Raw genomic sequence first — 25,130 nt, 5'->3', positions numbered from 1 at the left:
AATAGATACAACTTCTTTATAAACATTTCAGGAGGATGAACATTAATGAAAACAAAGTCATCAGACTATTAGAAGACCATTTTATGAAAGCAAATGCCCCTCCTTAGGTATGGAATAATATATTTATAATTACTGTATTAATAACATAACGTTCTGCTTACATTTAATTGTATACATTATATTCAATCGTTTATAGTGAGTGCATGTTTACACAATATAACGAGCCCTGACCTCGGAGTCCTTGCGCTGATTGCGGTTGTACTCCCTGCCCTTTCCCGGCTGAGGCCCCCCTGGTACAATGCCACCAGCTCCAGTTCTCATTTTGTTATTGACAGGGAAAGCCCCAGCGGCCTCCATCTTCTGCCGGTGACGCCCACGAGAAGTCAAACTCTCGCGATCATTACTACCACCAGCTGTCAACTAGGAATCGCGAGTTTGGTGTATACCTTACCAGAGCTCGTTGTGCTACCTTCGACTTCAGGTGTTCTAAAGTTATGCCTCTACCCGTAGGAATGTGTATACCTCGTCACTTTGTCAGCTGGTGGAGGCTTGTGGCGCTCACTGCGCATGCGCTAGAGGCCCAAACTCCTTACAACAGCTGATGAGGAATTATGTGGCACGCGCACGTTACTGGTTACAAAATCCCAATGAACAAGCGGCGTGTCATTGGATTTTGTAACCAGAAACGGTACTGACATTGTATTGAAGATATATGAATATATAGTATATATATATATTTATATATAGTATATATATATATATATAGTATATATATATATATATAGTGTTATATATATATATATATATATATATATATATATATATATATATATATATATATATATATATGAACAGTGAATATGTGAAAATTGTCACTAGTACATGGTGTGTGTATTTAGTAACAGTTGACCGCGGTGTACATATTCTGCGACCCTTTCTGGTTACAAAATCCAATGAACAAACACGTTCATTGGGATTTTGTAACCAGTAACGTGCGCGTGCCACATCATTCTTTGAATCTTCGCATCAGCTGATGTAAGGAGTTTGGGCCTCTAGCGCATGCGCAGTGAGCGCCACAAACCTCCACCAGCTGATAAAACGTCACCGGAAGTGACGTAGTATACAAATGCCTATGGTAGAGGGATTAATTTAAGACACCGGCGGCTCGCGTAAGACAGTTCATTGGCTGGCTAATTCACTATAAATGGCAAGACTCGCTCATAATTATATATGTATGTTACAGTTGTTACAGAAATATAGTAACCGGAGCTTCCTTGCATTTTATCGAAAAGTCGCCTCTCCCGGGATCCACTTTTAAATTATTTCTAGCAAAGTGCATCGCTTTTATAACTGTTTATACCATGGCGATTCACAATATGTGTTACCAGCTTTCTTATGAGCTCTAAAATGGAGAACATTAAAATGTAAACATCATCTAAATGGGGAAACTTCAATGCCATGTTTGGTTCATAAAATGATTTTTTTAATGCATGTAGTATTCTTGTGAAATGTGGAACAGGGATCTCACAAGATCAGGATGATTGATCGATGTCCTACTTAAACATACTTTTATGTCCCTTAAAGGAAAGACACAGGGGTGCAGTACAAGTAGGAAAATAGTTGTCCACATATCAAGCCCACAAATCTGACCCCTGACCCTGCAATCTCTCTTTATTCCTCATATCCACATTAGACCTCATGATTTTACAATCCCTCTTAGCCACATGCCTGCATAAGAGTTTAGCTCAGACCCAAATGCCTGCAGCCCCTCTTTCGACTACCAATCCACACCTCTACATGGTCCTATTAGATTACACCTCTTGTCCTGCACCAGATCAGACCTATGGAATATTGCCCCTCTTTTAACCACATATCCAAATCTGACAGATCAGACACCCGAAAAGCCGTTCAGATGCTCTAGAAGCCTCATACCCACATCAGATCATTCCTCTCTTGGCATGGATACACCCTGTTATAAATAAGATCAGACTGAAGCAGTCAACTGAGGAGTTCTCAGGTTCAGGAGGGGAAGAGGACAGATGGGATATAGTTAATACAGGGGAACAACTTCCATACGACACAAACTTCACACAACACTCAAAATATTAATAAAATGGATAATAGGACCCATAAAGGGCCACATGGTGCTATGGTGCAAGTAGTGAGACCCAAAGATAGATCTTTTTCTACCCAGCCCATTTTAAAGAATGACTACAGTAGAAACATAAGAAGCAAGTATCAAACTAACAGGGACACAGTACATTAATCACCTGACACAGGACCTAGTGGTGAGGAGCTGGATAAGGTTTTTCACATACACCCAAAAAGACCAGAAGGGTAGACAATGTTAGCAACCTTTCCAGTTATCCCCTGTCAGATATGGAAATGAGGGTGCTAAGTTTGAGATTAGGCTTTGTTCCTTCTACAGGGTTCAATCAGTTTAATACTTTGATAGATGTCAACAGATTGATCAGGAACATTACTCTTCATAAATTTTACAAGAGAGAAGCCAGCCCAGACCCTGCACCCTCTCTTGAGAATGTTAGATTATCTCCATCTGCACAAACGTTTGGGGAGGAGCGTGATCGGCTTAGATTGGAAGAAATATATCAGGAAGGGTCAACGAATATACCCAAAGGGGGAAAGTTTCCTTTCTTTAAAGAAAAATCCACCTTTTATCAGATCCAAAATATGGGTAATATCATAGAGACATTTCAGAGAAGAATTGAGAATGATCTAACAAAATTGGTTGAGTACCACAAGCTAAGCCTTAGTAGACACACTTTAAACAAAAAAGGGAAAAAAAACACCTTAGATAATTTGAGAAGGAATAAAGATTTGGTAATACGGGCTGCTGACAAGGGAGAATCTGTAGTAGTTATGAGTAGAGATCATTTTATAGCAGAAGCCCTCAGGCAACTTGAGGATAGAGAACAATAAATACCCCTGATGTCGGATCCGACTACTTGGTTCCAAAGAGAACTAAAAGGTTTGTTAGATAATGGTTTGGATAAAGGTTACTTGGATGAGTCCACCTGTGCTTTCCTATATGTAGAACACTTGGTTATACCAATTTTTAACCACTTATCTAAGGTCCACAAGTCCCTGGTAAATGTTGAAGGTCGACCTATAGTGAGTGGGATCAGTTCTATGTCAGAACGTCTCTTCCAGTGGCTGGATACTATACTCCAGCCAATGGTAGAAGACCTTACTAGTTATCTAAGGGACACCAATCATCTGTTGGGATTATTACAGAAACAACAATGGTTAGAAAATGATTATTGGTTAACAGTTTATGTTAAGGCCCTATACTCTTCCATTCCACATGACAAGGGACTAGAGGCACTACGATTCTTTTTGACAAGGTCTTAACTATATGATGAGGACAGTTGTGAATATATACTGAGAGTTACCTGTTTTTTATTAACCCACAACTATTTCAGGTTTGGCAATTTCTTTTATCTCCAAAGATGTGGGACAGCAATGGGGGCAAGTTTGCCACCTCTTACACCAACCTTTTTATGGGTTGGTGGGAACTGTCCCACATCTATGGTGATGAAAACGTATACAATCAGAACATAATTTTTTATAAAAGATTTATAGACTATCTAATTTTCATTTGGAAGGGTGGGAAAGACACGGCAAAACAGTTTGTGAAATTCATTCATTCCAGTGAGATAGGCATCTCTTTCACATATGAATATCAGAAACATCAAGTTAGTTATTTGGATGTCTTACTTTGTGGAGTTAATGACAGGTTGGGAGGTCATGTTAAGACAGATCTATACCCTAAACCCATATCAGGAAATTATTTTTTACATGATAAAAGCAATCACCCCAAGCGAGTGTTTAGAGCCATAACAAAGGGCCCATTTGTTAGGGCACGCAGAAAACTGACACTATATGCTATGAAAGACAGGCAGATTTCATGACAAATAGATTGAGATCAAGAGGGTATAGTAAATCAATGGTTACAGGCATCAGAAATACTGTATCATCAATAAATAGAGGAGAGCTCTTAAAAAAGAAAAAAGAAAATCCCTTCGGAAAAATTATAATTTTCATTACTGCTTATAGTGACCAATATTCTCAAGTATGTGAGATTGTAAGAAAACATATTAAAATATCCTCATGAAGATAGAAGATGCCATCTGGATGAAGACTTCTGCCCGCTTGGATGAAGACTTCGCCGCCTGGATGAGGATGGATGTCTGGTCTTCAAAAACTGTAAGTGGATCGTCGGGGGTTAGTGTTAGGTTTCTTTAAGGGTTTATTGGGTGGGTTTTATTTTTAGCTTAGGGGTTTGGGCAATGTAAAAGAGCTAAATGCCCTTTTAAGGGCAATGCCCATCCAAATGCCCTTTTCACGGCAATGGGGAGCTTAGGTTTATTTAGATAGGATTTTATTTGGGGGGTTTGGTTGTGTGGGTGGTGGGTTGTTTGTATTTTTTTTTTACAGGTAAAAAAGCTGATTTCTTTGGGGCAATGACCTGCAAAAGGCCCTTTTAAGGGCCATTGGCAGTTTAGTGTAGGGTAGGGTTTTATTTTTTTATTTTGGGGGGGCTTTTTTATTTTGATAGGGCTATTAGATTAGGAGTAATTCGTTTTTATTATTTGATCATTTCTTTTTTTATTTTGTGTAATTTAGTGTTTATTATTTTTTGTACTTTAGATAATTGTATTTTGTTAATTTAATTTATTTAATTTTATTGTAATGTTAGGTTTTAGTGTGAGGCAGGTTAGGTTTTATTTTACAGGTAAATTTGTATTTATCTTAACTAGGTAGATAGTAAATAGTTAATAACTATTTACTAACTAGTCTAGCTAGTTAAAATAAATACAAACTTAGCTGTGAAATAAAAATAAAACCTAAGATAGCTACAATGTAACTATTAGTTATATTGTAGCTAGCTTAGGGTTTATTTTACAGGTAAGTATGTATTTAGTTTTAAATAGGAATTAGTTAGTTATTAATAGTAGGTTTTATTTAGATTTATTTTAATTATATTTAAGTTAGGGGGTGTTAGGGTTACGTTAGGGTTAGACTTAGGGTTACGTTAGGGGTTAATATATTTATTTAGTGTTAGTGATGTGGGAGGCCAGAGGTTTAGGGGTTAATAACTTTAGTATAGTTGCAGCGGCGACATTGGGGACGGCAGATTAGGGATTAATAAATTTATGTAGGTGACGGGGGCAGCAGATTAGGGGTTAATAAGTGTAGGTAGGTGGCGGTGACGACATTGGGGCGGCAGATTAGGGGTTATTTAGTGTAATGTAGGTGCCGGCGTTGTCGGGGGCGGCAGATTAGGGGTGTTTAGACTCAGGGTTTATGTTAGGGTGTTAGGTGTAAACATACATTTTCTTTCCACATAGACATCAATGGGGCTGCGTTGCATTTGCAGGTGTCAGGCTTTTTTTAGCCAGCTCTCCCCTTTGATGTCTATGGGGAAATCGTGCACAAGCACGTCAAAGCACCGCTTGTATTTGAGTGCGGTTTGGAGCTCAACGCAACCATATCACCCACACAAGCCGTTTTTTTGCAAACCTGTAATAGCAGCGCTATGAAAGGTGAGCGGTGAAAATAACTTGCAAGTTATTTGCAAGCCAGCCATAACGCAAAACTCGTAATCTGTCTATCTGTTACATTTGATCTATAACATGTTTCTGTGACCATGATAAGCGGTGACTCCAGTAAGGATGTCATATGGTTGTATATGTTTATATATTTAAAATGTTTGCATTATGGATTTTGGGGTTGAGTGCTGTTAGTATGCTCTTGTAGAACCTAGTGAAAGAAATGATAAATTGATCCATATATTTTGATATGAAGTATTGAACTGCATGCACATTATCCTGCACCCAATCTACTTCTCTCTGACCGTAATTATTGCAGGTATATTCATTTGTTTTTTAACCAATAGGAATTTACTATATGTTTTATATGAAGGGGTGTGCTAACATGAAGTTGAGCTAGGACTATGGCATACAGCCGAAACGCGTCAACTTTTCATGTGACATACCCACAACTTTGTTGTTGTTTTATGTCTGAAGTTTAATAAAGAATATAATAATTTATTTCACTCTGGGACACTCCATTTATTTTGATTCATTAAAGCCGCAATTTCAAGTCCCAGAGGTGGTTCCTGATATCCAAGCGAATCATACTAGTGGCTTACACAGCTGATTGTGCACTCAGGTAGGGCATGACAAGGAGGACCAGTTGTGGTCACGTGTGACGCAGAGAGTCGGCTCGACGAGGGAAGATATATGGCCAGTGGAGTTAAGGTGAGCTCATTGTAGACACTCGACCATAGAGGTGTGTGCCCTTACTTCCTCACTTAACACGTTATCGATATAACGCACAATATTTACATGTGTCATCAGACATCACAACCCTCCGACACCTTGTGTTCCAAGGGAACTTCAGCTGTTTATTAGCCACTTCATTTGATTGAAAGGATCAGGGTTATTGTTCAGTCTTTTCCTGTCTGCTACTTGGATTATTTTCCCTGAGACTTTGGGATTGCATATTCAACATTGAATCAACTGACACAGCTTGCACGTAGGTTCTCTTTTGTCTACACAAATAAGATTAGACACCTGGTCCTGCAGCCACTCTGCCTGCCACATGCCAACATAATATCAGATTCCAGCACTGTTGTTTCTCTATCAGCCACATACGCTCATCAGGTCAGAGACCTGCAGCTGCTATGAGCCACATAGCCACACCATATCAAACCCTAATGCCATGGAGCCCTTCTGTCAGCCACTTGCCTACATGAAACCTTAAGGTCCTACTTCCCCTAGGTCAGCTATATACCCATGTCAGACTCAAGATCACACCACTGGTCTTGCAGCCCCTCTGTCAGCCACATACATCAGATCTGAACAATAATTTTTCCTCAGTCAGTCACATCGGATCAGACTTCTGGCTCTGCAGTACAAACCTACATCAAACCTCAGTTCAGATCTCTGGACCTACAACAACTTTGTCAGCCACATACCTACATCAGATCAGACCCATTTACCTACATCAGATCAGACCCATTGCTCTGCAGCCCATCCATCAGCCACATAGCTACAATAGATCTGGCTCTAACCCTTTTGTCACGTCTATAATAGACCTCTCTGGCCCTGCAGCCCCTCAGTCAGCTACATAAGTCAGATCAAACCACTAGCCCTACAATCCTGCTAAGCCACATCATACATCTGTCACGCCGCCCTGGCTGTTGCCAGGGACGCGGCGGTTCCTGTGAGAATGTGCGGAGATGACGTCATCGCTGCACATCTCTTCCTCTGAAGCCGGATCCTTTGAGCTGCTTGGCACGAATCGACGCCTATGTAAGTACCTGCGGTACTTACATACACTGCCCAAGTATAGGTGTTGCTTCGTGTGCTCCTGGGTGCTGTGTTACTGTATGCTGGATTGCCATACTGAAATTGAACTCTGTCTGACCACTCTGCTTGCTTAACCCCTAAACTGCTGGATTGCCATACTGATATTGAACTTTGCCTGTCTGACCACTCTGCTTGCTTAACCCCTGAACTGCTGGATTGCCATACTGATATTGAACTCTGCCTGTCTGACCACTTTGCTTGCTTAACCCCTGAACTGATGGATTGCCATACTGATATTGAACTCTGCTTGTCTGACCACTCTGCTTGCTTAACCCCTGAATTGCTGGATTGCCATATTGTTGCCAAACTCTGCCTGTCCGACCATTCTATTGGTTTACCCCTGAACTGTTACACTGCTGGATTTCCTTTGATGCTGATACCCGCCCGTTCCTACTCTTTCTATTGGTTCACCCCTGAAATGCTTTACTGCTGGATTGCCTTCCTGTTGCCGGACTCAGTCTGTCTTGACCATTCTCTGCCTTCTTCTTATTGCCCTGATGGACTACCCTGTCTACCGTGAATACTGCTTACCTCATTTCACTAACTTACTCTGCTCTGGGATATTTCCTACCACTCCACTTGATGCCGGGATAAGAAGACTACTGGCCAAGTTTGGTCTGATAGAGAGATATCCCACAAGCATTACAACATCAGATTCAATTACTAACACTGCAAAACAGCTACAAACACATATCAGACCTCATATCAAATAGTTTTCCCTTTCAGCCCCTCTCAGCCATATATTTACATCAGACCTCACATCAGATCCCTGGCCCTGTAGCCTCTCTGTCACCCACATAAATCATATCATACCGCTGACCCTACAGGTCCTCTGTGCCATTTCATACCTTAGCTAAAACTTCAAGCTCTGCAACAGCTGTATATCTACATCAAGCCTCAGATCAGACCCCTTGGCCCGGCAGCTCCTCTGTCACCCACATGAGTAAGATCATACTACTGGCCCCACAGCCTCTCTAAAACACATCATATGTTAGATCTGATTCCTAGCCCAACAACAGCTGTATATCCACATCAAATCTCAGATTAGACCTCTGACCCTGCAGCCTCTCTCAGCCACAAGTCTACATCAGACCTTAGATTAGATCCCTGGCCCTGCATCCCTCTCTGTCACCCACATATGTCCATATCTCTAGCCCTACAATCCTTCTAGTTCCACTAAGCCACATCATACCTTGGATCCAGTTCCTTACCCTGCAACAGCTACATATTCACATCAAACCTCAGGTCAGGTACCTGGACCTGCAGAGCACTTCAGCCACAGGTCTACATCAGACCTCAGATCAGTTACATGCTACTTATCTGTCAGCCACATACTTACATTAAAACAGACATCTGTCCCTGCAGCCCATCTGTCAGCCACATACTTAGATCATATTTCTGTCCCTGAAGCACCTGACAGTCACATACTTCCATAAGATCAGACAATGGCCATGCAGACTCTTAACTTAATGCAGGTGTTCAGGTTGTTCTCTATGAGTGTTATTTCTCTCAGGCAATATGTGGACATATTTGTGTAAAGGGAATGAGAATATGAGATTGCAGGACCTAGGTGTCAGGCATAATGTTAATGAAAACCTTGCAGAACCTGTTTCTGTTGTAATTGCACTCTGAGATCAGCACCTTTTACATGCTTGGTACATACAGAGAAGATGATTGGTGCATATGCACCAGTAATGTATTAAAGCTATAGTTTATCATAAGATCTGTTTTACTAACGCTGTTGTAGATATGACTATATTCCACGTCTGAATTAACTCCTTGTGCCAAATGGACGGTGGAACTACATTACACAATACTTTGGCCTCTAGTTATCAACGTGTCTACTTACCTGCCATCGCCGGCCCCAATACGCCCGCCTAAGCTCGCCTAACATTGCCGCCGCGGACCTGAATAATCTTGCCAATGTTATCAATAAAGCTGTCAAAAAGCCGCGCACCAAGCATGGGGCGATGAGCAGCGGACTGTGATAGTTATCACTCATCCGATCTCGCTGCTCTTCGGCTTTATTGCAGCTTTATTGCTAGCCTGTCACTAAGCACTCGCACTAAACTACACTGTTCTACCCACTATACCGGCGCCCCCGGAACCCCCCCGCAACTAAATAAAGTTATTAACCCCTAAACCGCCGCAACTATAATAAATGTATTAACCCCTAAACCGCCACTCCCGGAGCCCACCGCCACCTACATTATACCTAGTAACCCCTATCCTGCCCCCCTATACCGCCGCCACCTATAATAAATGTATTAACCCCTATCCTGCCGATCCCGGACCCCGCCGCAACTAAATAAATTGTTTAACCCCTAAACCGCCGCTCCCGGACCCCGCCGCCACCTATATTAAACTTATTAACCCCTAATCTGCCCCCCCTACACCGTCGCCACCTATAATAAATGTATTAACCCCTATCCTGCCCCCCCTATACCACCGCAACCTATAATAAAATTTTTAACCCCTAAACCTAAGTCTAACCCTAACACCCCCCTAACTTAAATATTAATTAAATACATCTAAATATTATAACTCTTATATATAGTTATATATAACTCTTATTACATTATAAATAATAATTATATTGTATCCATTTTAAGATTTGTTTTTATTTTACAGGCAAATTTCAATTTATTTTAACTAGGTACAATAGCTATTAAATAGTTATTAACTATTTAATAGCTACCTAGTTAAAATAAAGAGAAATTTACGTGTAAAATAAAAACTAACCTAAGTTACAATTACACCATCATTAAATAAATTATTCCTATTTAAAACTAAATACTTACCTGTAAAATAAACCCTAAGATAGCTACAATGTAATTAATAATTACATTGTAGCTATTTTAGGATTTAAATTTATTTTACAGGTAACTTTGTATTTATTTTAGCTAGTTAGAATAGTTATTAAATAGTTATTAACTATTTAATAACTACCTAGCTAAAAGAAATACAAAATTACCTGTAAAATAAATCCTAACCTAAGTTACAATTAAACCTAACACTACACTATCATTAAATTAATTAAATAAATTACCTACAAATAACCACAAGTCACAAAAAATAAAAAAATAAGTTACAAACATTTAAAAAAGATTACAACAATTTTAAGCTACTTACACCTAATCTAAGCCTTTTGGAGGATGACTTCAATCTCATGGAAGACTTCTTCAGTGCCCCTTGGATGATGACTTCTGCCGCTCCGGATGTCTTCTTCTGTTCCATCGGTGGTCGGCTGGCTGAAGACGGCTAAAGGTAGGATGATCTTCAGGGGGGTAGTGTTAGGTTTATTTAAGGGGGGTTTGGGTTAGAGTAGGGGTATGTGGGTGGTGGGTTTAAATGTTGGGGGGGGGTTGTATTTTATTTTTACAGGCAAAAGAGCTGAATTCTTTGGGGCATGCCCTGCAAAAGGCCCTTTTAAGGGCTGGTAAGGTAATAGAGCTGTTAACTTTTTAATGTAGAATAGGGTAGGGCATTTTTTTTTTTTTTTTGGGGGGCTTTGTTATTTTATTAGGGGGCTTAGATTAGGTGTAAGTAGCTTAAAATTGTTGTAATCTTTTTTAAATGTTTGTAACTTATTTTTATTATTTTTTGTAACTTAGTTTTTTTTATTTTTTGTACTTTAGTTAGTTTATTTAATTGTATTTAATTGTAGTTATTTGTAGGTAATTTATTTAATTAATTTAATGATAGTGTAGTGTTAGGTTTAATTGTAACTTAGATTAGGATTTATTTTACAGGTAATTTTGTATTTCTTTTAGCTAGGTAGTTATTAAATAGTTAATAACTATTTAATAACTATTCTAACTAGCTAAAATAAATACAAAGTTACCTGTAAAATAAATTTATATCCTAAAATAGCTACAATGTAATTATTAATTACATTGTAGCTATCTTAGGGTTTATTTTACAGGTAAGTATTTAGGTTTAAATATGAATAATTTATTTAATGATAGTGTAGTGTTAGGTGTAATTGTAACTTAGGTTAGTTTTTATTTTACAGGTAAATTTCTCTTTATTTTAACTAGGTAGCTATTAAATAGTTATTAACTATTTAATAGCTATTGTACATAGTTAAAATAAATTGAAATTTGCCTGTAACATAAAAATAAATCCTAAAATAGATACAATATAATTATTATTTATATTGTAGCTATATTAGGGTTTATTTTACAGCTAAGTATTTAGTTTTAAATAGGATTAATTTAGTTAATAAGAGTTATAATATTTAGATGTATTTAATTAATATTTAAGTTAGGGGGGGTTAGGGTTAGACTTAGTTTTAGGGGTTAATAATTTTATTATAGTTGCGGCGGTGTAGGGGGGGCAGGATAGGGGTTAATCATTTTATTATAGGTGCGGCGGTGTAGGGGGGCAGGATAGGAGTTAATAAATTTATTATAGTGGTGGCGGTGTAGGGGGGGCAGGATAGGGGTTAATACATTTATTATAGGTGGCGGCAGTGTAGGGGGGCAGGATAGGGGTTAATAGGTATTATGTAGGTGGCGGCGGGGTCCGGGAACGGCGGTTTAGGGGTTAATCAGTTTATTAGAGTTGCGGTGGGCTCCAGGAGCGGCGGTTTAGGGGGTAATAACTTTATGTAGGTGGCGGCGGTGTAGGGGGAGCAGATTAGGGGTGTTTAGACTCGGGGTACATGTTAGGGTGTTAGGTGCAGACATCTCCCCTAGGAATCAATGGGATGTCGGGCAGCAGCGAACATGAACTTTCGCTATGGTCAGACTCCCATTGATTCCTATGGGATCCGCCGCCTCCAGGGATTGTAAACCAGGTACGCTGGGCCGGAAAAGTGCCGAGCGTACCTGCTAGTTTTTTGATAACTCGCAAAAGTAGTCAGATTGTGCCGAACTTGTGTGCGGAACATCTGGAGTGACGTAAGAATCGATCTGTGTCGGACTGAGTCCGGTGGATCGAAGCTTACGTCACTCACTATATTCTACTTTTGCCGCTGTGTAGGGCTTGATAACTAAGGCGAATCAGCCTCGCCATAAATACGCTGCAGAATTCCAGCATATTTGAGGTTGACGGCTTGATAACTAGAGGCCTTTGAATGATATATTATTTGTCTATCTATCATCCCTGTGCATTTGGCAGCTTCGTTAGCTGGCAAATGCGAAAGAAGGTAGATACTTGTGGCCTTCGGTTCTTTTTGAGGCCGGATTCATTCTTCTGAAAGTGCAACACAATAAGATCTGGATTTGCACAGATCTTAGTGTGTTTCACTTTCAGAAGAATAAATCCAGCTCTGAAAAGAGCCGAAGGCCGCAAGCGTCCACCTTCTTCTGCATTCACATTGTATACATTACAATATACATTATATATACACATCTGGTTATATTTGGAGCATAATATTGTGACTTACATTTACATATAGGTGGGCACCATTCTTTCAAGTTTGCGATCCAGCCCATATTGTGTTGGCTTGGCCCTATTTTTAGTTGAAATAATTTTTATTGAGGGATCACAACAAAAAAAATGCAATACATTCACAATATGTATCATTACAATAGGGTGTGATATTATTCATTTGAGTACAATGATACAATTTGTCTCTGCAGAATATACTTTTCCCAATTGTATTAAGAACAACAACCCTTGGGTTGTCATTTAATCCCACTAACAAATGAAGAACTATCCCTCCCACCCACCCCACCCATTTCCCCTCCCATAAGACCATTTAACTTGGTCTAACTTCTAACTGTAAACTTTTTCCGTCATGCAGAGTCGTCTTTTTGGTAGCTGTTCGAGCATGTTTCTCTTAGTATAAAAAACAAACTTCTATAGAAGTAGTTCAGACATTCCCCTCTATAAATGTTTTTTCATTATCCAGTGAATCCAGACATTTTGAAAGCTTGCGGAGGTACCCTGTAACCAAGCTGCTGATTCAGAGATAGTGTATATATTCTCAATTTTGTCAAGTATTTCACTCCATTCCAGAGTACCTTCCCTCCATTTTCTAGCTGTGCATACTATATTAATCCATCTGTTGGTGGCCGAGTTAAATGAATCTAGTGGAATGTGAAGCAAGGCTTTGGCGGCTGAGAGTGTGAATGATTGGCCCTATTTTTAAAGGGACATGAAACTCAATATTTTTCTTTCATGATTCAGATAGAGCATACATGTCATGAAGACTTAATTATTGGGGGTTAAATTTTTCTCTTGGTCTATCTTTAAAAAGCAGACACCCTGTAGTAATTTGTTTTTAAGTTTCACTTGAGCAAAGTTTATTGCATATACCCAGAGACCTGGTGCACCAAGACAGTAAAATGTCAACCCAGAGAGTGATAGAAAACAGTGTCTGTCAAGGCACAGACCTTAGGTCTTAGGTGACACTCTTGTATATCCTTGTTTTAATCACATTTATGGCACCGGATGATAAAATATGACAGATATGTCATGTTTGGTATCAAAATAATCCTCATGATGTCACAAGGTGATTGCTTATATTTTTATTATTATACTTTATTTATGAAGCGCCAACATATTCCGCAACGCTCTCCATTGATACAATTCATTTAAATAAAACAATTATATAAAACTTGTAAGAGACAGGACAAAATTTACAAACACATACAGGAGGAATTGCGGGCCCTATTCCCGTCGGAACTTACAGGTTTTATGTACTGGATATACATAACAAAAAATTATAAGTTGTTCACTAATGTTAGCCAAAGGGTGCAGAGCTTTTTATGGCACACAATGAAAGGGAAGTACCTATTTTCCTTGCTACTCTGGAAGGGGCCTGGTCAGAAAACTGACTTCAGGAAAAAATATATTTAAATGTTTAACTGTGATTTCAACAAAATAATTTGTAATTTTACCTTTGAGGCTTTGGAATACAGCATAAGTCACCATCTTTCTTTGCCAAGCTCCCTTAGTGCAGATATATAAACTAGTACAGTATTAGGTTCTGTTTTTACTCCTATTTTATTTTTAAAATTGTGTGTTTGTTGATTCCATGTTTTTTTATATTTAAATGTACTGTGACTCTTTTTGTTCATAATAAATGTCTCTTTATTAAATGTTTGCCTTAGTCTAATATTTGATTTTTGGTAATTGTATTTTGGAATTTTTAATCTATTAGTCTGGGGTTTTTCTTAAAATTTCCCATATAGTTGCCACATATATCTTAGTGTGGGTGTCATTAAAGGGAAGTTTGGTCATTTTTCAAAGGTCTAATACAGAGTAGAGCGTGTTTGTTAACCCTTGCCCCACAGAACTAAGTCACAGGCTTGCCTGGAGTGTCTAGACTGTGACAAACTGGTTAAGGTTGAAAGGGGCAGTTTGGAAGACTCAGAAGTGTGCACATTTCTGGAGCAATATATGATAGCGTATTTGCAAATATACTTTATTTAATGTTATGCAAATATACTTTATTTAATGTTATACATATGCAAGGGCCATAGATGGCAGCATTGTTTCTTGCTATTAAGCGCTCCAGACACCTGCATACTACCTACCTAGCTAAGCTAAAATAATCATCAAGTTATTGCAGTTGCCAGTATAGTCATTAGAGATTTTCACCCCTCTTTTAAAACAATGTTCATTACCCTGTTTGGCTGGGAAATAAGGGTAAGGTGTTCATAAGAGACCTAAACTTTTTCCCTACTCTGCTGTGTATTAAGGGACAATTACAGTGAAAAAATGACATGCTCTAATTTAAAACTGTTTAAACACATATTTAAAGTACTGCTTAGGAGCCATAGAGAACTGCCGGTTTCGAGCAGAAACTGTAGTTGAGTCAATCGGCAGCGGCCATCGCGCTGCTCATTGGGTTACCAGCAGTTAGGTCACTTTTTTTACTGCTAAAATTACATACGCTAACGAATTAGGATGTAATTTTTCCACTATAATGGCCCTTTAAAGAAACACAGTTGAGGTTCTTTTTTACAAAAATGCATTTATATGTTTAAAAAAACCCAAAACAAAACAAAAATATTGTTTTAAATATCTTCCTTTTGAAACCTTTTAAAACAAACATCCATCATATATAGCAGCATAAAACCACTCCTTTATAGTGGAGTTTGTATAATGTTGTGTGTAATTTGTTTGTTTATTTGAGAGGAATTTTCATGTCCCCTCTCTTACAAGTATTATCTTTTTTATTATTTTCACAAATTCTATGCCAATCATTTACTTCACTAGAGGCTCAAGACTCAGTATAGTACCTCTGCCAACGTTCCCTAGAGGTCCCTCTTGCCTTGTCTGACAGCGTTATGCATTTTAGTAATACACAATACAGCAGATTTCCTGTATTTCTGTACATATAGACTGCACGCCTCTGGTCAGATGCTCTGTCATGTACAGAAAAATAAATATATAAATGGAAGAAGAGAAAGTAAGGAATTTGGATGAGGGTAGATTTTCCACGGATGTGGAAAAGATAGATTGGTCCCGTTTAAAGGAACAGCCTACACTAAAAATGTTATTGCTTAAAAAAAACATAATTTATGCTTACCTGATAAATTCCTTTCTTCTGTTGTGTGATCAGTCCACGGGTCATCATTACTTCTGGGATATTATCTGCTCCCCTACAGGAAGTGCAAGAGGATTCACCCAGCAGAGTTGCTATATAGCTCCTCCCCTCTACGTCACCTCCAGTCATTCGACCAAAGACCAACGAGAAAGGAGAAACCAAGGGTGTAGTGGTGACTGAATTATAATTTAAAAAATATGTACCTGCCTTAAAAAACAGGGCGGGCCGTGGACTGATCACACAACAGAAGAAAGGAATTTATCAGGTAAGCATAAATTATGTTTTCTTCTGTTATGTGTGATCAGTCCACGGGTCATCATTACTTCTGGGATACCAATACCAAAGCAAAAGTACACGGATGACGGGAGGGATAGGCAGGCTCATTATACAGAAGGAACCACTGCCTGAAGAACCTTTCTCCCAAAAATAGCCTCCGAAGAAGCAAAAGTGTCAAATTTGTAAAATTTGGAAAAAGTATGAAGCGAAGACCAAGTTGCAGCCTTGCAAATCTGTTCAACAGAGGCCTCATTCTTAAAGGCCCAAGTGGAAGCCACAGCTCTAGTGGAATGAGCTGTAATTCTTTCAGGAGGCTGCTGTCCAGCAGTCTCATAGGCTAAACGTATTATGCTACGAAGCCAAAAAGAGAGAGAGGTAGCAGAAGCTTTTTGACCTCTCCTCTGTCCAGAATAAACGACAAACAGGGAAGAAGTTTGGCGAAAATCTTTAGTTGCCTGCAAGTAGAACTTGAGGGCACGAACTACATCCAGATTGTGTAGAAGACGTTCCTTCTTTGAAGAAGGATTTGGACACAAGGATGGAACAACAATCTCTTGATTGATATTCCTGTTAGTGACTACCTTAGGTAAGAACCCAGGTTTAGTACGCAGAACTACCTTGTCTGAGTGAAAGATCAGATAAGGAGAATCACAATGTAGGGCTGATAACTCAGAGACTCTTCGAGCCGAGGAAATAGCCATTAAAAATAGAACTTTCCAAGATAACAATTTTATATCAATGGAATGAAGGGGTTCAAACGGAACACCCTGTAAAACGTTAAGAACTAAGTTTAAACTCCATGGCGGAGCAACAGTTTTAAACACAGGCTTGATCCTAGCTAAAGCCTGACAAAAGGCCTGGATGTCTGAATTTTCTGACAGACGCCTGTGTAACAAGATGGACAGAGCTGAGATCTGTCCCTTTAATGAGCTAGCCGATAAACCCTTTTCTAAACCTTCTTGTAGAAAAGACAATATTCTAGGAATCCTAACCTTACTCCAGGAGTAATCTTTGGATTCACACCAGTATAGGTATTTACGCCATATTTTATGGTAAATCTTTCTGGTAACAGGCTTCCTAGCCTGTATCAGGGTATCAATAACCGACTCAGAAAACCCACGTTTTGATAAAATCAAGCGTTCAATTTCCAAGCAGTCAGCTTCAGAGAAGTTAGACTTTGATGTTTGAATGGACCCTGAATCAGAAGGTCCTGTCTTAGAGGTAGAGACCAAGGCGGACAGGATGACATGTCCACTAGATCTGCATACCAAGTCCTGCGCGGCCATGCAGGCGCTATTAGAATCACTGATGCTCTCTCCTGTTTGATTTTGGCAATCAATCGAGGAAGCAGTGGGAAGGGTGGAAACACATAAGCCATCCTGAAGTTCCAAGGTGCTGTCAAAGCATCTATCAGAACCGCTCCCGGATCCCTGGATCTGGATCCGTAGCGAGGAAGTTTGGCGTTCTGGCGAGACGCCATGAGATCTATCTCTGGTTTGCCCCAACGTTGAAGTATTTGGGCAAAGACCTCCGGATGAAGTTCCCACTCCCCCGGATGAAGAGTCTGGCGACTCAAGAAATCCGCCTCCCAGTTCTCCACTCCCGGGATGTGGATTGCTGATAGGTGGCAAGAGTGAGACTCTGCCCAGCGAATTATCTTTGATACTTCTATCATTGCTAGGGAGCTTCTTGTCCCTCCTTGATGGTTGATGTAAGCTACAGTCGTGATGTTGTCCGACTGAAACCTGATGAACCCCCGAGTCTTTAACTGGGGCCAAGCTAGAAGGGCATTGAGAACTGCTCTCAATTCCAGAATGTTTATTGGCAGGAGACTTTCCTCCTGACTCCATTGTCCCTGAGCCTTCAGAGAATTCCAGACAGCGCCCCAACCTAGAAGGCTGGCGTCTGTTGTTACAATTGTCCAGTCCGGCCTGCTGAACGGCATCCCCCTGGACAGATGTGGCCGAGAAAGCCACCATAGAAGAGAGTTTCTGGTCTCTTGATCCAGATTCAGAGTGGGGGACAAATCTGAGTAATCCCCATTCCACTGACTCAGCATACACAATTGCAGCGGTCTGAGATGTAGGCGTGCAAAGGGAACTATGTCCATTGCTGCTACCATTAAGCCGATCACCTCCATGCATTGAGCTACTGACGGGAGTTGAATGGAATGAAGGACACGGCATGCATTTAGAAGCTTTGTTAATCTGTCTTCTGTCAGATAAATCCTCATTTCTACAGAATCTATAAGAGTCCCCAAGAATGGCACTCTTGTGAGGGGAAAGAGAGAACTCTTCTTTTCGTTCACCTTCCATCCATGCGACCTTAGAAATGCCAGAACTAACTCTGTATGAGACTTGGCAGTTTGAAAGCTTGAAGCTTGTATCAGAGTGTCGTCTAGGTACGGAGCTACCGAAATTCCTCGCGGTCTTAGAACCGCCAGAAGGGCACCCAGAACCTTTGTAAAGATTCTTGGAGCCGTAGCCAATCCGAATGGAAGGGCTACAAACTGGTAATGCCTGTTTAAGAAGGCAAACCTTAGATACCGGTAATGATCTTTGTGAATCGGTATGTGAAGATAAGCATCCTTTAAATCCACTGTGGTCATGTACTGACCCTCTTGGATCATGGGTAAGATTGTCCGAATAGTTTCCATTTTGAACGATGGAACTCTTAGGAATTTGTTTAGGATCTTTAAATCCAAGATTGGCCTGAAAGTTCCCTCTTTTTTGGGAACCACAAACAGGTTTGAGTAAAACCCTTGTCCTTGTTCCGACCGCGGAACCGGATGGATCACTCCCATTAATAATAGATCTTGTACACAGCGTAGAAACGCGTCCTTCTTTATTTGGTTTGTTGACAACCTTGACAGATGAAATCTCCCTCTTGGGGGAGAGAATTTGAAGTCTAGAAGGTATCCCTGAGATATGATCTCTAGCGCCCAGGGATCCTGGACATCTCTTGCCCAAGCCTGGGCGAAGAGAGAGAGTCTGCCCCCCACTAGATCCGGTCCCGGATCGGGGGCCCTCGGTTCATGCTGTCTTTGAGGCAGCAGCAGGTTTACTGGCCTGCTTGCCCTTGTTCCAGGACTGGTTAGGCTTCCAGCCTTGTCTGTAACGAGCAACAGCTCCTCCCTGTTTTGGTGCAGTGGAGGTTGGCGCTGCTCCTGCTTTGAAATTCCGAAAGGGACGAAAATTAGACTGTCTAGCCTTAGCTTTGGCTTTGTCTTGAGGTAGAGCGTGGCCCTTACCTCCTGTAATGTCAGCAATAATTTCTTTCAAACCGGGCCCAAATAAAGTTTGCCCCTTGAAAGGTATATTAAGTAATTTGGACTTAGAAGTTACATCAGCCGACCAGGATTTTAGCCACAGCGCCCTGCGTGCCTGAATGGCGAATCCTGAATTCTTAGCCGTAAGTTTGGTTAAATGTACTACGGCCTCCGAAATGAATGAATTAGCTAGTTTAAGGACTCTAAGCCTGTCCGTAATGTCGTCCAGCGTAGCTGAACTAAGGTTCTCTTCTAGAGACTCAATCCAAAATGCTGCCGCAGCCGTAATCGGCGCGATGCATGCAAGGGGTTGTAATATAAAACCTTGTTGAACAAACATTTTCTTAAGGTAACCCTCTAATTTTTTATCCATAGGATCTGAAAAAGCACAGCTATCCTCCACCGGGATAGTGGTACGCTTAGCTAAAGTAGAAACTGCTCCCTCCACCTTAGGGACCGCTTGCCATAAGTCCCGTGTGGTGGCGTCTATTGGAAACATCTTTCTAAATATTGGAGGGGGTGAGAACGGCACACCGGGTCTATCCCACTCCTTAGTAACAATTTCAGTTAATCTCTTAGGTATAGGAAAAACGTCAGTACTCGCCGGTACCGCAAAGTATTTATCCAACCTACACATTTTCTCTGGTATTGCAACAGCGTTACAATCGTTGAGAGCTGCTAAGACCTCCCCTAGTAATACACGGAGGTTTTCCAATTTAAATTTAAAATTTGAAATATCTGAATCCAATCTGTTTGGATCAGAACCGTCACCTACAGAATGAAGCTCTCCGTCCTCATGCTCTGCAAGCTGTGACGCAGTATCAGACATGGCCCTAGAATTATCAGCGCACTCTGTTCTCACCCCAGAGTGATCACGCTTGCCTCTTAGTTCTGGTAATTTAGCCAAAACTTCAGTCATAACAGTAGCCATATCTTGTAATGTTATCTGTAATGGCTGCCCAGATGTACTAGGCGCCATAATATCACGCACCTCCCGGGCGGGAGATGCAGGTACTGACACGTGAGGCGAGTTAGTCGGCATAACTCTCCCCTCGCTGTTTGGTGAAATTTGTTCAATTTGTACAGATTGGCTTTTATTTAAGGTAGCATCAATACAGTTAGTACATAAATTTCTATTGGGCTCCACCTTGGCATTGGAACAAATGACACAGGTATCTTCCTCTGAATCAGACATGTTTAACACACTAGCAATAAACATGCAACTCGGTTACAATTTTATTTAATAAAAACGTACTGTGCCTCAGAAGCACTAAACGATTAAATGACAGTTGAAATAATGAACTGAAAAAAAAAACAGTTATAGCATCACTCTTAACAAACAACACAACTTTTTAGCAAGGGTTTGTTCCCATTAGTAAAATAACACTAATTAAATTTTTAAACATAAAAATTACAGAGCAACGTTTTAAATCACAGTCACTATATAAATCTCACAGCTCTGCTGAGAGAATCTACTTCCCTTCAAAGAAGTGTGAAGACCCCTGAGTTCTGTCAGAGATGAACCGGATCATGCAGAAAATATAAGTGTAACTGACTGGAAATTTTTTGATGCGTAGCAAAGAGCGCCAAAAAACGGCCCCTCCCCCTCACACACAGCAGTGAGAGAGAAACGAAACTGTCATAATCAAAACAAGCAAACTGCCAAGTGGAAAAATAATGCCCAAATATTTATTCACTCAGTACCTCAGAAATGCAAACGATTCTACATTCCAGCAAAAACGTTTAACATGAAATAAATACCTATTAAAAGGTTTAATGTACTTTTACAGAGTAATTCCGGTGAAATACCATCCCCAGAATACTGAAGTGTAGAGTATACATACATGTCATTATAACGGTATAGCAGGATTTTCTCATCAATTCCATTCAGAAAATAAAAACTGCTACATACCTCAATGCAGATTCAACTGCCCGCTGTCCCCTGATCTGAAGCTTTTACCTCCCTCAGATGGCCGAGAAACAGCAATATGATCTTAACTACTCCGGTTAAAATCATAAGAAAAACTCTGGTAGATTCTTCTTCAAACTCTGCCAGAGAAGTAATAACACGCTCCGGTGCTATTGTAAAATAACAAACTTTTGATTGAAGTTATAAAAACTAAGTATAATCACCATAGTCCTCTCACACCTCCTATCTAGTCTTTGGGTGCAAGAGAATGACTGGAGGTGACGTAGAGGGGAGGAGCTATATAGCAACTCTGCTGGGTGAATCCTCTTGCACTTCCTGTAGGGGAGCAGATAATATCCCAGAAGTAATGATGACCCGTGGACTGATCACACATAACAGAAGAAATAATCCCTTTATTACCCAGTTTTGCATAACCAACACTATTATATTAATACACTTTTTACCTCTGTGATTACATTGTATCTAAGCTGCCCCCTTATCTCAGTTCTTTTGACAGACATGCATTTTTGCCAGTCGGTGCTGACTCCAAAAATAACTCTACGGGAGTGAGCACAATATTATCTATATGGCACACATGAACTTGCAGTGTCTAACTAGGAAAAACTGTCAAAATGCACTGTGATAAAAGGTGGCCTTCAAAAACTTAGAAATTAGTATATGAGCCTACCTAGGTTTAGCTTTTAACAAAGAATATCAAGAGAAAAAAGAAAACAGAATGATAAAAGTAAATTGGAAAGTTGATTAAAATTGCATGCCCTATCTGAATCGTGAAAGTTTAACTTTAACTTGACTGTCCCTTTAAATAGGCTGGTCTCTATCTTTTACTCCCAAGATTGATTTCTGCAGTTGACTCTGTTTTATATTACTTTCTAAAAGCTATTTTAAATGACAAAATAAAGGTAAAGGAGATATTTGTAAACAATTTGAAGAGACCTCAAACTTAAAAACGAATCCCCCATAATGAAAAACTATAAAAAAAAATAAAAAATAAAGCAAAACAAAAAACTTGGCAAACTTTTATTAATTATTTGACCTGCTTTTCCCATAATTTATCTCTGAGGGGGGTGAAAAGTCCATTCTGTGGAAGGCAGAAACCTGACACACTTACATACTGCTCCATGATTGGTTGATATGAGAGAGGGGCATATACATCTTTTTCTCATTGGCCGCAACCAAAGAAGTAAAATTAACAACATTCAAGAGTCTTTTAAAGAGGAGTTTCTCGGAAATCCAACACAGTGCATAGTTTTCTAACAAAATGTTACCGAGCAGATCAGTGTTAGTATTTGTTGACTATTTACATATGTCATTCCTGATTAGTTCAGTAGCCATGTTCAGCTCTGGGACACAAGTGCATTGCAGATACAGATCTGACTTAAAAAAATATCAATTTGCCAGCCCCCTGTATCATGTGACAGCCATCAACCAATCACATACTCATATACACTGTGAGCTCTTGCACATGCTCAGTAGTAACTGGTGCCTAAGAAATTGTGTATATAAAAAGACAATATGCACTTTGATAATGGATTGCAGATGCATATCTGACTTTAACTCTGTGTTTATCCTGTCTAAAGCCCTTTGGGTTAAGCACGTGGTGCTTTTCAAGCACTAGTGCAATAATAAAATACACTTGCAAATTAGACATTTTTATTATTACCCCTTTAATACTGCTTAACAGCTGGATTTGATTGGTTGGTTTTTTTTGGCTACTTCTGTCTAAGAAAAGGTAAATTCAAAAAGAGAACCAATTCCATCCTCACTACTGCTAAATCATCTGAATGCCGATTACATGTAGCCATTGCCAGATATTCTTAAAGGGGTAGGAAAAGTCAAAATTAAACTTGCATTATTCAGAAAGAGCATGTTATTTTAAAACACTAATAAAATCACTTCTATATTCAAATATGCTTCAATCTCTTGGTATCCCATATTGAAAAAAATATGCACATATCCTACACTAGTGGGAGCTAGCTGCTGATTGGTCCCTGTACACATTTGTCTCTTGTGGTTGGCTGACTAGATATGTTCAGCTAGCTGCCAGTAGTGCAATGCTGTTCCTTCAGCAAAGGATAAGAGAATGAAGTGAATTTGAAAATTTGGGGGTTTCCAGTAAATTTTTTTCCAAAAATACAATAACATATCTAAGGGGAAAAAAAGATAAAATTAATAAGCTTGAGAACAATAAGCTCTGCCTGCCTTGTGACATAGAAATACAATGCAAGTAAAAAGTTCAAATCTTTACTTGTATACTAAATACACTTTGGTATGACAATCATTAACCATATTAATTTGTAATATAAAATGCTTACATATTTATGGTAATAGTTCCTAATAAGTGTGTCTCATATGTACAGAGTACAGAATATAATGAGAAAAAATATATACAGGTACAAAACACTTTATCCAAACTGCTTGGAACTGGAAAAAGTTTGGATTTTGGAATATTTATAAATATGAATTGTAAAATTAAACCAAGTGCAAACAACAATATCTTTTGTCATTTAGGCAGCGTTTACATGTCATAGTACAGCTTATACATGCAACCTAAAGGTAGTTTTAGTTAATTTTTAATAATTTTGTATACATAGCACCATCAGAAAGATAGTACAATACTTCATAATCAGAAAGGTATAATTGACTATCGTTTTAAAACACACTGGGACAGATTACAAGTGGAGCGGTTTATAACGCTCCCGCTCGCGTGCTAACTCTGCTAGAAGTAAACTTTTTTTATTCCAAATTGAAAGTAAAACGTTTTCGCTCGTGCACAAACCAGATGCATCCAAAAAGCCAAACTTCAAATATCGCAATCACGTTAACGAATACCTCCATAGAAGTCAATAGAGCAAAAAAAGTGAGAACCTAATACTCTACTTGCGCGTAATCCGATCGCATATTCAAGTGCGCTAACCTGACATGCAAATATGAATATTTCACATTCCAATGTTCTTCACACAGCAAAATATGTCATATTTATTCTTAAATACATATTTATACATATATCTGATGGTATTTTAGTACAATATATATCTATACCTATATATACAGTTGTTTATATATAGGTATAGATATATACAAATATATATAGGAACACCTATTTAAAAATACATAGAATATATTCTGCCATGTGCAGAACATTGGAATGTGAAATATTTACAGTAAATACACAGTATAACACTTTATTAAATATGAATATTGCATAAATATGATTTAACATGTTTTCATCTACTTGTTAGCAAAGGGCTCCAATGCTATACATATGTATTTATATGTGTATATATGCCTGTAAATACATAAATACACACAAAGCATAAACTTTGTCTGAAACTTACCAGATTGTTATTGGGTGTGTTTGGTCTCTGAGATTCATCCCCCATGTGTGTGCTGTTCAGTTTAGTTCAAGCTATGTCTGCACCAGGAAATTAATCTGATGAGAGATGCATATCTGTTTCTGGATGATCAAGTTTAGCAGGGTTAGCCCAAGTTTGTGTTTCCTCATAGTTTTTTACTAGACGCTTGGCATAAAATATTGTTTTTAAAACAGTCTAATTAAAAATATTTCACTGAAGTCAGTTTTCTTTGTGGGAGGAAATATAAAGAAAATTCATCATATTATTAGTATTACTTGGCTGATTATTAACTTGCAAATTGAGACTGCATTACAAGATTTCCCCCCAAAAAAATCAGCTTCAAATCCAAAACAATTGCTGGCTAAGATAAGCGATCTCTATTAGACATGTGCACAGCGGA

General features: G+C 39.2%; 1 protein-coding gene across 2 annotated transcripts in view; it reads right to left on the bottom strand.

Annotated features, from left to right (window-relative positions):
* STRIP1 (striatin interacting protein 1) overlaps positions 1–24,822 on the bottom strand; it is a 102,251-nt gene extending 77,429 nt beyond the window's left edge. The window contains exon 1 of one of the 2 annotated variants that reach the window (XM_053706788.1): positions 24,713–24,822. In XM_053706788.1, coding sequence (XP_053562763.1) covers positions 24,713–24,757 — 45 coding nt within the window. In that variant the 5' untranslated portion in view covers positions 24,758–24,822. Of the gene's footprint in view, positions 1–231; positions 442–24,712 lie in introns of those variants that run through there. The other variant, XM_053706787.1, reaches the window with a different exon arrangement.
* Between the last annotated feature and the right edge of the window lie 308 nt (positions 24,823–25,130).

The sequence above is a fragment of the Bombina bombina genome, chromosome 3, assembly GCF_027579735.1.
Source record: "Bombina bombina isolate aBomBom1 chromosome 3, aBomBom1.pri, whole genome shotgun sequence".
Taxonomy (NCBI): Eukaryota; Metazoa; Chordata; class Amphibia; order Anura; family Bombinatoridae; genus Bombina; species Bombina bombina.
This window is presented reverse-complemented; position numbering and strand designations above follow the sequence as displayed.